Below are 16,177 nucleotides of genomic sequence, written 5' to 3' on the forward strand. Positions count from 1 at the left end.
CCCTACCTATTACCACCCAAACTATATTGGAGTACCAATCTTGTCTTTTTTTGCGGGGTTTCCTCCGTGAAAGTGCCTTCATCAAATATCAATTTCACATGCATGACCTTTCATCTTCAAATTTTGTCATCAAATTTTGTAAATTTCCATTTTTATTCTTTCCTTGATATCCAATCATATATTTCCTTCTTTCTAATGTTCCATTGAAATTTTAGTTGCAGTTCTTGTTCATTTCAATTCAAATGAATTACAAACATCCATTACATTGTTCATCAACCATGTAGTCATGTACTACCACACTTATGCCACCAACAAAAGAACAAACAACGAAATTGGCACAAGTATGTCCCAACTTGATCGGACCAACTAAATAAAAAAAAAAACAACAACAAGAACAACATCACATCAGTCCCCTAATCTAAGTTCCTTACACTAAATTAACTTCTACAGAAAATCAGATCAATTACTACTAGTTCCCCCCTGCTTCCTAGTATGTAGACATACATGGGTGATGGGTTTAATTTTGGAAGGAGAAATAAAAAAAAATGAAATTTTGATGGTCACTAGAGGTTAGAGGAAGATGAAATAAAAGTAGAAGAGGATGATTTACGAAGAATAAGTAAATGGTTTCAAAACTGAACGGTAAAGGCAGGAGAAGTAAATGCAATTAAAAAAAAGTTAAAATGAGTCCCACGTGTATAAATTAACCTGTTTAGTAGGTTGCTTACTTGCTTAAACTAATATGAGCAACTACCCCCTATATTTTGGTTATTCTAAGTTAAAGTGTAGTTTGAATTAAAATGTGAAAATGGTCAATAGTTCGAATTATTTTTGTTAATTTTTTCCAACAACAAATACAATATAGTAAAAAAGGAATCAATGTGGAATAATTGTCTACTTAATAGAAGTAGACCATTTAAAATAGTGGTAATAAAAGGTTGAAATTCCAAGGTGTGTTAGTGTTTTGAAATTTGGTCCAAATATTAACATGTAGACATGTAGTGTCATGTCATTATCTATGTGAAACCATGTCATAAATCTCATTATGACTGTAGGGAATAATTTCAAGCCTTTAAAATCCCACTAGCTTGAACCCCACTGTGATCATACACTAAAGTACGGTGGCGTCCAAAAGGGAAGAAGATAGAGCAAAAGAGTCGCCCACAATTTTTTAAGGAACTTGTAAACCGTTCACGAGGTGAAGGTTACACCCCTTAACGATCCAAGAGATCGTCAACTCCATAAGGTCATGAACCAAATAAGGGTTCGGGGATGATGGTACAAATCCAACCTAAAAGAGATTGAACCTGCCCTAATAATAGGCCTCTACTTTATTCTGCTCGTATTCATGTGCACTTTCTGACTAACATACAATCAATAGGATTAACCCTAAACCTGTTTAATCTATGTTGGTTGAATTTAATGCACAAACAAACTATTATTGGCGATCACTTGAATTATAATCACAATTAACCCTAAACAAGATTATTAATATCTTATTAAGCGTGATTACAAGTACCAAATTCCCTTTAACATTCATAAAAGGTGATCAAGCAATAAAGAATAAAAATAATGTACCAAGCAACATAATAATAATAATCATGAATAATAATTATAATCATCATAATCATGTTAAAGCATAGCAAGATCCTAGGCATGATACTAACAAGATTAATAACAAACCCTAGCATGTCACTAAACAATAAAAATCAAATCTTTAGCCCTAACATGATACTAACAATCATAAATATTAGGAAGAGAATAAAAGACATCATAGCAATCATATTTAATATTAAAAATACCCTTGACATGATACTAGGAATATCATAACAACAATGTAAACATGATTTCTACATCATAAATCAATTAAACCAATTAAAGTACTTACTTGGATGCCTCGTACCTCTTTCTAATAACGAAATACACATGTTAGTAACTTCAAGGAAAATAATAATCAAAACAATTAAATTAAATAATTGAAAGAGAGATTTGGGACCAAACCCTCAGAAATTAAACCTTTCACGTCTAGGGCGAAGACAACTTCGAATATGGCTAGGTGTATCAAGATCTTGTGAATGCGGAATTTTGTATTTAAAAAGCAAAGTTTAGAAAAGAATGAATGAAAGAGATGAAAGTTGAATGAAAAGAGATGAATGAAAGAAATTGAATGAAAAGAATTGATGAATAATTCGATTGTAGAATGATTTGTGAATGAATGAAGAAGAGAATTGAAGATTCTTGGTGAATGAAAACGGAGTTTTTGATACAATATTTATAGAGAAAATCATCCAAAAAAAGATAATTTATCAAAACAGAGTCTGAAGATCGCAAAACCATCTTGGCGCCAGCCCTGGCTAATTGGCGCCAGGACCAGTGGCTGGCGCCAGGCGCCAATGGCTGGCGTCTGGCGCCAATCCTGGTTCCAGGCGCCAAGGCCTGGGGTTGGACGCCAAATTGGATTTCAACGCGTTTTCGAAAATCTGATCAGTTTACCGTACTGGAAGATAAAATAATATAATTTCCATCGAAAATGCTATTTGATCTTGATTAAAACTCTGAAGAGTCCTAATTGAATTAAGAATGATAAGACCTTCTAGAATGTTCTAGAAGACTAAAACCATTCCTAATTACATTAGGAATGATAAATTATATTAGGCCCTCCCCTAGATCATAGGGCCGTACATAAAGCTCAAACCGGGCCCAGTTTAGTAAATTGGCCATAACTTCCTCAACATTCATCGGAATTGGGCTTATAATATATCGTTGGAAAGGTCTTTGCAAACCCCATCCAACTACACCACTATTGGACCCATATCATGGACCAACCAAACTGGATTGGCTGTTTTCTTAAAATAAAGTTTTCAAAATCAGGGAGAAGAGAAAAGAAAATAAAACTTTCCGCAACACTAGACCTTTCCACACTTTCGCTTCATTCGATTATGATTCGACGTGAAAGGTACTCATCACTGGGTTTGGTTTTGGGGAGACACAAATGGGTGTCTACAATGACATATAAGTAACACATGTCATCAAATATTTATATAGACTTTTGGACACAAGAGAGTAATAAAGACTATAAATAGGGGTGTCTTTGAATGTGTTGTTTAGATTAAGGGTCTGTTCTCATTGACTGAACTCAGCTGAACTGAACTGAATTGAGCTGAACTGAACTGAATATTTTATAAGAGAAGGAAATTAGTAGTTGAACTGAACTGAGCTGAACTGAACTGAACTGAACTGAGCTGAACTGAACTGGAATTGAACTGAATTTTTAGCTTAATTCCAGTTCAGTTCATTTCCTAATTTCCTTCTCTCATAAACAATTCATTTCATTTAAGTTCAACTCCAATTAATTCAGTCCATTTCAATAAATCATAATAGGTCCTAAGTCTACATCCCATTTGTCTTCCTTGAATTTGGTACTAACTAAGAATGAAATTCCATTAGCTTGTTTTTGTTTTCATTACTATGTATGTATATGTTTATATTTTGAGACTCAACATATTATTAACAACTTGAGCTTAACATTTTGAGACTTAGGAAGTATGGGTCAAATCTAGGCTTTAGGTTTGTAGGAACATTATGATTATGCTAGGTAGGAAATTCAAGAGTCAATAAAATTCAAGAATTGATTAAAATTTGCTGTAAACATAGGAGCAAGAGTGTATTTAACACGGCTCTGCTCGCAAAGCAATGCTGGAGGATTGTGGAGAATCCAAACTCTATGGCAGCTAGAGTTCTTAAAGGGAAATACTTCCCTCGCACGTCGTTCTGGGGGGCAAAAATTCCACCTACAACAAGCTATACCTGGCGATCCATTTTAGGTGCAAGAGACTTGATAAAGGAAGGGTCGAATTGGGTAGTTGGTTCCCGTCTGTTCTCCCACCAAAACTCAGACAATGTAGGAGGTGTGATTGTTTCTGAATGGATTGATTGTGATGAAGATGGGCATAAATTCTGGAATGTGGGGCAAGGATTAACAGAAATCGTGCGCCAAGTTTGAAAATATACGTCTGCCACAATGTGATCAAGATGACGTCTTGCAATGGAAAGGCACAAAAAATGGGAAGTTCTCTGTCCGTTCTGCATACCATCTCGAATTACAGAGAAGTAAGAGCTCTGCAGGCCCGTCATCTGGTGAAGCCGATGCAAGTCTATGGAAGAAAATTTGGGAGGCAGATGTTCCCCCAAAGGTGAAATCCGTGGTGTGGAGAGCTGTGCGAAGGGGGCTACCTGTGCGTGATGTGCTGTGTTCAAGGGGTATGCAACTCGATCCTATTTGTCCTCGGTGTGGGGAAGAGATTGAAACACTTATGCATATGTTAGCCTTTTGCCCGCAAAGTCGTATCATTTGGAAGCTTTCCCCTTTGAGACTCGATATTGAGTGTAGGTGGGCTGATTTTTCTGCAAAGGAATGGTGTATTGATATGTTGAAAAGACTCTCTATGAGAAAGGGAAGGGAAATTTTCATGATGTTTTGGTGGAGGATTTGGGAGCTAAGAAATTTATGGACGTTTGAAAAGAAAACTTTAGACGCCCAACTTGCTTGTGAGAAGACCCTTACCTTTCTTGGCGGATTTGAAGCAGCCAATAGTCGTGACTCTACTGCCCCAAGCCCAACTGCTCCCGTATCTGAGTGTGTTAAGACCCCGCCCCCTCCTGGATGGTATAAATTGAACACAGATGCAGCAATCTCAACAGATGGTAATGCTGGTCTTAGCATGGTTGTTCGTGACAGTCAGGGAGATGTGTTGATGTCTGGTGGCAGGCCCCTTGTTGGTGAGAGTAATGCTTGCATTGCAGAAGCTGAAGCAATCCTCTTTGGCACCCAATATGCCTATGATGCTGGTTTCAGAAGACTTGATGTTTCATCAGATTGCCTGCATCTGATAAACCTCCTGCAGCTCAACTCGAGGGAAAATACTCCAACTCAACTGCTAATTAATGACATTCTGCGAGTTGCAAATTCATGTATTAGCTGTAGCTTTTCTTTTCAGCCTAGATCTTGTAATAAAGTGGCACACTCCATTGCAAAACTCTCCCTTTCCTTAACTGGGGAGCAGATTTGGATGGAGGAATGCCCACAAACTTCGTTACCCTTTGTCATTTCTGACAAAGAGGCCATTTGATTAATGAATTTACCCTTGCGGTTTGTGTCAAAAAAAAAAAGAGTGTATGTAGGTGAAAATCTATGTCATGTTTTCGTTGGGTCAATTTATCAAACTTAATTACGTAATAATGATGTTTTAAGATGATGGCTAAGTTTGTTGATCTTAATGCACTAGAATAAGGTAATCTAAGTTCATTTAATTATGTTTGAATTTATGTTATGCCAACTTATTTAGTTATACTTGAATTTATTATATTTTCTGAAACGTATCCAAACTTATTTTATTTAAATTTTTTGAACTTATTTTTGTCTAAAATTATATAATCGTAACTAATTTTATCCGAAATCATTTAAAATTGAATTTTCAAAACTTATTTTTCTAGAACACAATTGAAATAAAATAAAACAAACAAACCATAAGAAAAACAGAATCATAACAAGCCAAAATCCCACACGATCCTCTCTTATTCACTAACAAATTCATAAAAATCACCAAAAACACCCCGTAACAACCACGAACCATTTCTCTCATTCGCATAATTCCAATCCTCTCCCTTTCTAACACACACCCCCCCCCCTCCCTATTGCTTCCACTCCAAAACTTCCTTATTGTTTAATTTTCTTAATCTCAAACTTTGAATTCCATAATTTTGGCATTTTCAACAAGTTTATAAAATTGATTGATTGATTATTCAATTTTCAAAATTCAATAGCATTTGAATAATAATAGTCCATTCCGAAGGCGCCGGCGTAATGATGCTACTCGTAAATTTCCTGAGTTTGTCTTTTCGACAAATAACTTAAAATTCAGACTCCTACTCTTTCACGCTGTATTCCACCACTCCTCCACTTTTCTCTTCCTTCTTCTCTTCTCTTCTTCAGCCGCCATTTTTATGCTTTCTTCGTCTTCTAACCAACTTTTTTCAGGTATTTTTCTTGATTTTCTCGTCTTATTATTCTCTTTTGAGATGTAGATCGATTTGTTGTTTTTTAATTTTGTGTTACTGATTTTGTTGGGATTTTTCGGTGGAAGTTCAATTCTAGGTTTTTTGTTGGAATTGATTGTGTTTTTGTAGATTGAATCTGTTTTAGTTCATGATTTGTTAGCTCTGTTAGGTTTCTGCTTTATTATACTGGTTTTTGATAGTATTTGCTCATTTTTTGCTTTTGAGATTGAAAAATTGGGGTGATTTAGTTATTTAGCTTGTGATTTTATGTCATTGTATTGAATCGAGCTTTCGATTTTGTTTTGTAAGTTTCAAGTTTGTGGGGAGTGATTTGATTGCCATTTTGAGGTAGTAACAATTTGTGTGTTTTTTTTTTTTTTTACCTCTATGATTTGAAATTTTGTTCTATGAGAATATGATTGGTTTTAGTGACAAAATGGGTGATTGGGTTGTTCACCTAATACACTACGGAGTAGAGTTTAGCTGATTGTCCAATTCTTGCCCGATTTCCGTCTTTTGCTCATGATACTCCCTTTATGATGTAGCTGTGTTGCATGATTCAATTTTTATGAAGTGGGGGGGTTGAATATATTAATGTGAATGATCTGGAATGCGATTGTGATTGCAGACTAGGAAAGCATAGCACATGTGTTTCTTCCTGAAAAGAAGTGGGGTTTTGAGAAATTTGAGCAAGGAGGTTGATACTTAAGAAATGAAATTTGAACAGAAACAACAAAACTGGGTTTTTTCACCAGCATTCGTGTTCTTCGTTAGTGCTTTCTTGCTCTTTGGTTCGATTGCTTCACTTTATGCATGGCTTGTGTTCAGCCCTTTTGTCCGAACTCCTTATTTAGTGCCCTCCCTTGGCTGCCAAGTAGACAATGAGGGTTCTTGGTCTATTGGTGTTTTCTATGGTGCCTCCCCTTTCTCTCTCCAACCTATTGAAGATGTCAGTATTCTTGTAATTTTAATTTTATTTTATTTATTTATTTTTAATAATTCTTGGATGTGTATTGAATATTGGCCTTCTGTGTTCAGAAAAATGTGTGGAAGAATGAGAGTGCAGCTTGGCCTCTGGCCAATCCAGTGATTACCTGTGCATCAGCTTCTGAGTCTGGCTATCCCAGTAACTTTGTTGCGGATCCTTTTCTCTATATCCAAGTAAGCAGTAGCATTAAGAATCCTGATATTTTCGGAATTTTGTTTTTGGGTCTGTTCTTATATTCTTAAAGCTGTTTTTTTTGAAAAAATTATTAGCTCTAATAGATTTTTCTTTGACTTGATTACAATAATTTGTCGTTTCACCAAATCAGAATGTGTAAACTGTAAAGTTAGCTTCAGCATGTGAACTATTTGTTGGAGCAGATCCATGTGCAATATTATACCTCTTTGATAGCCTTTCTATATATTTGTGATCGACTGTTCACTGCTTTTATGCTTTGGGACTTTATATTTAAATTCCACCTATATATAATCATTACTTTTCAAGATGGTAACTGCATTGATTGGAATAGGTGTGGTAGAGGTGAAGAGGCTGGGAGAGGGGTAAGTTGGAGTCCACAAGATGGTGCTTCTTGGATGTAATGAACAAATAAGATGAATTTTAGGTATTTGAAATCGTTTAGTAAACATATTGAATAAGATTAAGGCCTTATTTAGTAAAGAGTGTTATGACCAAAGGTGAGCTGAATTAACCTATTTAGAGGGCTCTCTCCATCAATTCACTATTTTGAATGTCCCGGATTATGTACCTTGTTGGGCCGCACGCACACCAAAACTCCACATTAGTATGATATTGTTTGCTTAGGGCCTAGCTCGTACATAATTGTTTTTGGACACCTTTTCAAAAGGTCTCATACTAATGGGGTGTGCATACAGTTATAAAGATGTTTTCTTATCCTTATTCTTTCCATGTGGGACTTGGATTGCCTACCCCAACTATTGTCCTCTCAAGCCAATAACTAGATAAGTCATGGCCTCGCAGGCTCCCCATGATCGAAATCATCTTGCAGCGCCACTATCACCCACGGGACTCGCGACCATCCATATTGTCTGCATCCTTGTATCCTTATAAGTATGAGCACAATCCATTAGTATGAGGTCTTTTGGGAATGAGCCAAAAAAAATCCGTATGGGCTAGGTCCAAAGCGGACAATATCATATTAATGTAGAGTTGTGGTGTGCATGCAGCCCAACACCTTACACACCTGCTTATTTTATATTATATCATTATATTTTGATTGGAACTTAAAGTGGAGTGCTCTTGACTGTTATACAAAATCTTTGTGTTTTACAAAGCCATACCATGCATTTTTTAATTTGATTATTGTTCAAGGTGATTTCGATGTATGGTTCAAAGTTTTTATTTTTCCCTTTCATTTGGGTATTAGAGACTTTTGTTGATAAACTCTAATTCGCAAAGAATGATATTTTGTTGTACATTTATGATATTGTCATTCATGGACTCATTGTTTTGGCTCTTGTGAGCTATGCCCTCATTTTAGCCTTCCACACCTTTGGCGACCCTGCATGTGATTATATCAGGGATTGATATCAATGATCTCAGGATTTTCTGGAATTGGGAGGGAAGCTATAACCACTTGAGCTATCCCTAACTCTTTGGTGTTTGATTAATATGATTCTATGATACTTTGTTTTGATATTAAATCATACTTTTAGTAAACTCTTATCTAGATTGAGGTGCGTGGAAGACCTTTTAACGTCTGGCTAAGGTTGTTCATCAGCAATCAGCATTTTTTTTGTAGAACTGAGAAAGTTTAGGCTATGGGCTAGTTTAGTGTATAATTTGCGCGTGTAGTTGTGGAGTATAAATAAAATTAACTTAAAGATGGAACAAAGGATATATATATTGCTCAATTCATTTTCAGTGTCTATTTTATGGATATTGGAAGTGCATATAGAATTATGCTAGAAGCCAATTTGCTTTTGAAAGCTTGGCATTTCAAGTGGCTGAGCTCTTGTTTTGTACTTTTGCATTGTGATTAGTTGCTTTGTGTCAGAAAACTTCTTTCACAACTATCCAATCCTTGTCAATTTGTCGAGCTTTTTATGGTTTGCCACCCCTCATTTTTTTAGACTCATTGGTTGATGATTACCTGCTGGATTAAATGAGATAATCTATTCTGAATATTTGTACTTTCAATCTTAAGATTGTAATGATGAAGTAGATACCACATAGTTATAAACCTGATAAATGCCTTTTTTCTAATTTGATTTAGATGCTTTGAGGATTAATCTTATACTTGAGAATGAATTGTTGGAAATGGTAACCACAACGGTTGCTCTGTGGGAAGGTCTGGAAAATCATGAGAAGATGAGTAACTGGTGATTCTCATTTGTTGTTTCTATGTACAACATATTCTGAATCGCACATAAATATTTTCCATGGTAAGCTGTAAGCAAGCCATTTACTTTTCCTCTCTCTTTGGGGAATTGTTCGCGTACGGGGGGTGGGGGGGGGGGTGGGTGTTGGTTGGTTGGTTGATTCAAGCCTTTTTAGAAAATTAGTTACACATCTGATTAATTTTATGATGTTTTAAAGCTGATAAGTTATCTGATAATGACTAGCATGTATATATGGTACCGAAATATAAGTAATAATCAAGTTGATTAACAAAAAAAAAAGGTGATCATTTCGGCTTTTAAATAACATAGCTAAAGCACAATTATTGGCATATAAGAGAAGAAGATGGCAGTTTGATTAATAAACCAAAATTACAGAGAGTAAAGGATATTCATGCGTTCAGGGGGTTTGATTCTCTCTCACATGACAATTTCAAAGCTAAAGAAAACCCTCATGGCCTGCTATTTATCGATGTATCCTAATTCTCACTAATTTCCCCTATTTACAGAGTTTTTCCTCTATAAGTAACTAGCTATCTTGTTCTTCAAACCACTAATAACTAAAGTTACTAAATTGTAATGCTTCTAGTACTATTTAAAGTGCCCCCCTCCCCAAGATTTATGCTTAGCACCTTACAGTCCTGATATAAATTTATAAAGTATCAATTACCCTAAACACACGAGCCTGTGAATTCTAAAGTGATATTCATACAACATTGAATGATAAAGTCCGTTATATGTATCCAAAATGTGGCTTTTATAAATTTATGTATGATATTGAGGTTATAGTAGTATTAGGTAAATGTGATGCATGAATGCATATTCTTCCATCATTTTACTAAAAGAGGAGGTTAGACCTTGTAGAAAAGACTATGTACACAGTTGCTTGTCAAGTTGTCAGTGACAGGATAAAAGTTTTTCTATCAATCAGATGGAAATATACGGATATGGGCCTATAAAGGGCTCCAATTTTCTTACTATCTAACTTTGACAGTTATACCTGAATCTGATTTCGTCTTTCTTTGTCTGGAAGTTTCTTTGAATATCCTGGCTAGAATAGCTTTCAACCCTAGAGGTCCCTCAGACTTTCTACCATTTAGTCATTTACCATTTCACATAAACATGATTTCATTTTTTCAAAGATGCTGCCTCTTTCTCTTGCTCTTGGTCTTGCTCCCGTGTGAGTTATAGAAGAGATTAGGCAGTTGTTATTAATGGAATTGTGAATTGTATTTGCTGTGTGTAAAATAAATAATGTAATTAATGAAAGCAGCTTTTCTTTTAATATTTATTTTGATATAAATCTTCAATGACCTTAAGGCCAGCTTTTATTTTCCTATGATTTAATTCATTTGAATAACTATGTGCTTTGTTATATTATTTACTCCCAATGATATCATTAATATATTGCAAGTTCCTATCCTCATATGCACAAGCATTTTGATGAAAGAGCTTGAATGACCCTTCTAACATCTTTTAAATTTTTAATGCAGGATGGTGTGTTATACATGTTCTATGAAACCAAAAATTCAGTAACAATGCAAGGAGACATTGGTGTTTCAAGAAGCACTGATAAGGGAGTGACATGGGAACAGTTGGGTACAGCATTGGATGAAAATTGGCATCTTTCTTATCCATATGTTTTTGATTACAATGATCAAGTAAGTCTTTTCTTTTCATCCTGTTTATTAAATTTGTTAGCTGGTACTCTGTATCTCATTTTACTTTTAGAGTAGCTTTTAGATCTTGCTTTATCTTCATTTCCATTACACCCTCACTTCCCCCTCCCCCTCCCATATGGTGTATATATGAAGGAACTTTATGTTGGCAGTGGAATTTAAGAAGTAATTTAGAGTAGAAGTAACAACTCTACTGATAGGAAGGATGATAGTTCATGTAAATTAATCCAATTCAGGGTTGTTGGGATCGGCGAGGGGGCTAGGATTGTAAGATCCTACTACATTGAGGAAATGAACAATAAAATTGATACAAGTAATACAACATGTAGTTATGAATAATACACTTGTTTTCCAAGTAAAAAGATTGGTAAAAACACCTACTTGTCGCACATAATATCGATACAACATTGTTAAACCTCACTTTCCTAGCAACTTTATTCACCTCGGTACCATGTTCCCACCCTAATAGTCTAGTACTGATCTATTTCCTGGAGCATTTTTTCGTTTTATTTATTTATTTTATTAAAAATAAATAAATAAATAAATTTGCAGAACATTTCATCTTCTACTATCCAAATCGTGTTTTAACTTTTTTCATCTGGTTCCTATCATCTTCTTTCTGTTTCTGTTTCTATTGCATGTTCTATGAGCAAGCTTTCTGTTTCTTTTTGTGTTTGGTTTAATTCATTTTATTATATATTTTACTAGATTGCCTTGACAACAGTCATCTTTAATTTGAATCTCCGCTTTGCTTCTCATTGGTTATCCTTGTTGGTGAATCCTAGCTATCTAACAAATGTTGCTTTTGAGTTTGAACATAGTCATATCGTATGTGGTTAAGAATGGTATTTTCGAAAATGTTGGTGTAATTTTTTGGGGAACCACTGGTACTTAACTAGCATATGAGCATATTGCTTGTATAGAGAAAGTGAGCCATCTCATTTCAGATATATAAATATGCTCGTGTTTCTGGTTTTATAAGTTTGAAGTGTTTCTTATCACTTTGATGGTAGTTATAAGGAGATTCTATATACCTAGTATTTAAATATGAACTTACCTAGGAAAGAAATAATAGCAATTCAAATATAGTTCTTTTGGCAATAGTATAACTCAACACATTATATTTTTGTTTCTCAGATATACATGATGCCGGAGAGTAGTGAGAATGGAGAACTTCGACTTTACCGAGCTATCAGCTTCCCTCTGCAGTGGAAACTGGAGAAAGTTCTTCTGAAGAAACCACTTGTTGATTCCTTTCTTATCAAACATGGTTCCAAGTATTGGATTTTTGGTTCAGATCATAGTGGTTTTGGTGCTGTAAAGAATGGGCGGCTCGAAATATGGTATAGTGATTCACCTCTCGGGCCATGGAAGCCCCACAAGAAAAACCCTATTCACAACCAAGAAAAGAGCTCTGGAGCTCGAAATGGAGGTAGACCTTTTGTATATGATGGTTTTCTCTATCGTGTTGGCCAAGATTGTGGAGAAACATATGGGAAGCGAATTCGCACTTTTAAGGTGGAAATACTTACTGAGGATGACTACAAAGAGGTTGAAGTACCTTCAGGCTTTAAGGAATCCAAAAAGGGCCGCAATGCCTGGAATGGGGTTCGACACCACCACCTTGATGCACAGCAGCTTGGTCCTGGGGAGTGGATTGCAGTTATGGATGGGGACCGTGTGCCTTCGGGTGACTCAGTTGATCGGTTTATTGTTGGCTGTACATCTGTTTTGGCTGTTGCTGCACTTGTTTTGCTGTTAGGTGTGCTTATGGGAGCAGTAAAGTGCTTCGTTCCTCTGAATTGGTGCCCAAATAACTTGAGGAAGAGAAGTGATGCTTTGTCAGGCTGGGAAAGACCAAACACTTTGTCTTCCAAATTTAGACAATTTTCTTTTCGCTTGAATAGAGTACATACATTTCTACGGGTCTGGATAAGACCCAACACCTTTACTGGAAAACTGGTTCTCCTTCTAGCTTTTATAACAGGTGTGGTGTTGATGTGCAATGGGGTCACATACATCTATGGTGGAAACGGCGCAGAGGAGCCTTACCTATTAAATAGTCATTATTCACAATTCACTATGTTGACAATGACATATGAGGCTCGGCTCTGGAATTTGAAGATGTACGTAAAACACTACTCAAGGTGTTCTTCAGTAAGGGAAATTGTTGTGGTCTGGAACAAAGGTAAAGCTCCTGAACCAAGTGAATTTGATTCTGCTGTACCTGTCAGAATTAGGGTAGAAAAATTGAACTCACTCAACAATCGGTTTAATATTGATCCTTTGATCAAGACTCGTGCTATTCTTGAGCTTGATGATGACATAATGATGACTTGTAATGACATAGAGCGTGGTTTTAAAGTATGGCGAGAGCACCCAGATCGGATTGTAGGATTCTATCCACGGCTTGCTGATGGGAACCCTCTTAAATATCGGGCCGAAAAGTATGCTAGAAAGCAGAAAGGATATAACATGATTTTAACAGGGGCAGCTTTCATGGACACCCAGCTTGCTTTTGGTAGGTATTGGAGTGAAGCCGCCAAGGCAGGAAGGCGAGTGGTGGATAAATTTTTTAATTGCGAAGATGTTCTGCTGAATTACTTGTATGCTAATGCGAGCTCATCTGCAACTGTTGAATATGTCAAGCCTGCTTGGGCAATTGATACTTCCAAGTTTTCTGGTGCTGCCATCAGTCGAAACACTGATGTGCATTACCAGAAAAGGAGTGATTGTCTCTCAATGTTTTCAGAGTGGTATGGAAGTTTGTCTAACAGAAAGTCTAAGTTTAACCAGAGAAAGGATGGCTGGGATGTATAGAGTCTGGATTAGTGTACGTCGGGTATGATATGTCCCTTTCTTACCACATGATGAACAAAATGGAGGGGTAGTGAGGGAAAATTGAAAAAAGAAACCTTTTTTTTTTTTATTTTTTTTTGAGAGAATTCCCCTCACTGTGAATTTTTCGAGGGCTTTTTGGTAGCTTGATTACTTAGCAGGTAAGTGTACATGGATTGTCATTGTTTTGCAATCTTCTGCTTCTTAATATATGTTTAATTTCGATTCATAAAATTTTCACTGTATGTGTTAGCAAAACTCAGATTTCTCCGCTTTCTTTACACTTAGTTATTGACTTATTGGTAAAGCAATTTTGAAGTACAGCATTTAATATTATGAGAGCATCACCATTGTTTGGTCTAGTCTCTAATGCTTGTCTTGATTTTACTGAACTCTCTCATTCCGAATATATAGAGAGTAATTGTTTACTTGAATAGTTGAGGAAAGAGAGGTTCTTATATACAACCGGGTGTACCATACACCCATGGGTGTTTTGTTGTCAACCGTTCAAGAAGTGGTAACTGAGAGCAACTATATGTATGTGGTTCAACCTTTCAAGCATTGAGGAATAAGGATGTAGGCTTGAGCGATTTCTATTATGTTATCTAGGAATGTGGTCAACAAATGTGACTTGATTAATTTCCACGAATTCTTAATTAAGACGGACTTTCATCAAGTTATTATAAGACGTGTTAAAGCCACCCTAAAAATATTTAAAATTATTTTATATTACAAAAGTCACTATTTTATAACAAAAATTTATCCTTAAAAAATAGAATTTATAATGTATTATACTACGTATTAATTATCCCTCAAAAAAAAAAAATACTACGTATTAATTATATTAGCTTTCAAAACATGTAGTTATTTAGAAATTACACATTAAAATACAATCAATATTATAAATATTAAAAATTACCTTTAATGAAATTAAAGTTATTGTAAAAATTGTTATACTTACCTTTAAATTGATGAAAGCCTACCTTGTTAAAGTGAAGTAAGCCTTTATTTTTATTTATTTTTATTATTTTTTTTTTAATTTTTTTTGAGGGAAAACGTAAGCTTTACCTTACACAAGTCTTATTGATTAGTTTCCCTTCTTGGATTTATGTTTTTTAAAAGAAAACATTATTTTGACCCCATAAAAACACATGACTAGAGTGCATTTAGGTGCATAGGGTCTATGTGCTTTGCAATTTTGCATGCATATAGGAGGGCAGTTTGAGATTCTGTGGTACATTTTCTCTCTTTTAATAGTACAATAGAACATTTTTGTGTAATATTATGCATGTATAATTAATGTAGCATTAAAATATATGTTGTGTGAATAGTACTTTTTATGTACTATTATGCATGTAGTGGTATTTTTTACCACTATATTTTCCACCACCGTTTTTTCTCAAATTCCCATTATTTACAAAAATGTCATCCTATTTGCAAGTAAAATTACGCCAATACTTTTCCCCACATGACTACTCATTTAATTAAAAGAAAAACAAAAGCCAGAGTACTTATCTTTTAGATCCTATACTTAGGTTTAAGATGCTTAACAAAATAAAATAATACGAGTGCTTAAATCTTATATATATACCTTAGGGATTTAGGGTAATTTACTAGTTTTCTACAATCAAATAATCCATGGCTATTTCCAACGACGACAACGATAACAACCTAATTCTAATCCCAAACATGGGTGAGCCCTCAAAACCACTTATCAAGGTTTCGATCCCTAACTCTATCACGCTCACATCGAGCAACTATCATTCATGGAAGACTCAAGTCGAAGCTGTGCTCATTGGGTACGACTTATACGACAAACATCTCGCTGGAACCATAACCATAGCAAAAGACACCACACTTCTGAACCCTGCTTATAAAACTTGGTTTCGCCAAGATAGGTTAATTTTTGGTGCACTTATTGGTACCATATCATCCAATCTCTTTCCTCTTGTTTCGCAAGCCAAAACTACTCATGAACTATGGAATGTGCTAGCCAAAACCTTTGATAATCCGACACAAACCCGACCTGATCATATTGTTGAAGTTATAGATTTAACTTCATCACCTCCTTCTTCACCGTTGAAAAGAGGCAAAAAGGCAGAATTCAAGCCCAAGAGAATTGTGAGCATTCTATCTTTGCTTCTTTATATATTTTTTTTCCTTTTTTTATATTTCTGTTAATTTGATAAAATTTAAATTAATTTATGGGAAAATTTTTATATACTCTAGTACTAGCGTAG

At 35.3% G+C, this 16,177-nt stretch overlaps 1 protein-coding gene across 1 annotated transcript; it reads left to right on the top strand.

Annotated features, from left to right (window-relative positions):
• Window positions 1-5,735: 5,735 nt before the first annotated feature.
• Window positions 5,736-14,171, top strand: LOC145558628 (glucosamine inositolphosphorylceramide transferase 1-like). Its single transcript, XM_081619924.1, has 5 exons — window positions 5,736-6,037; window positions 6,686-7,006; window positions 7,096-7,218; window positions 10,914-11,081; window positions 12,237-14,171. Exons 2-5 carry the CDS (start codon window positions 6,770-6,772, stop codon window positions 13,917-13,919), a joined length of 2,211 nt encoding a protein of 736 aa, XP_081476050.1. The 5' UTR covers window positions 5,736-6,037; window positions 6,686-6,769; the 3' UTR covers window positions 13,920-14,171.
• Window positions 14,172-16,177: the final 2,006 nt, after the last annotated feature.

The sequence above is a fragment of the Chenopodium album genome, chromosome 9 (genome assembly GCF_948465745.1).
Source record: "Chenopodium album chromosome 9, dcCheAlbu1.1, whole genome shotgun sequence".
Classification (NCBI taxonomy): domain Eukaryota; kingdom Viridiplantae; phylum Streptophyta; class Magnoliopsida; order Caryophyllales; family Amaranthaceae; genus Chenopodium; species Chenopodium album.

Bases quoted from the DNA above. Each gene is read 5' to 3' on its own strand.
- LOC145558628 (XM_081619924.1), top strand. From the start codon at position 6,770: ATGAAATTTGAACAGAAACAACAAAACTGGGTTTTTTCACCAGCATTC. The intron at 7,219-10,913 runs GTAAGCAGTAGC...TTTTTAATGCAG, and splicing joins ATCCTTTTCTCTATATCCAA to GATGGTGTGTTATACATGTT. The intron at 11,082-12,236 runs GTAAGTCTTTTC...TTTGTTTCTCAG, and splicing joins TTTTTGATTACAATGATCAA to ATATACATGATGCCGGAGAG.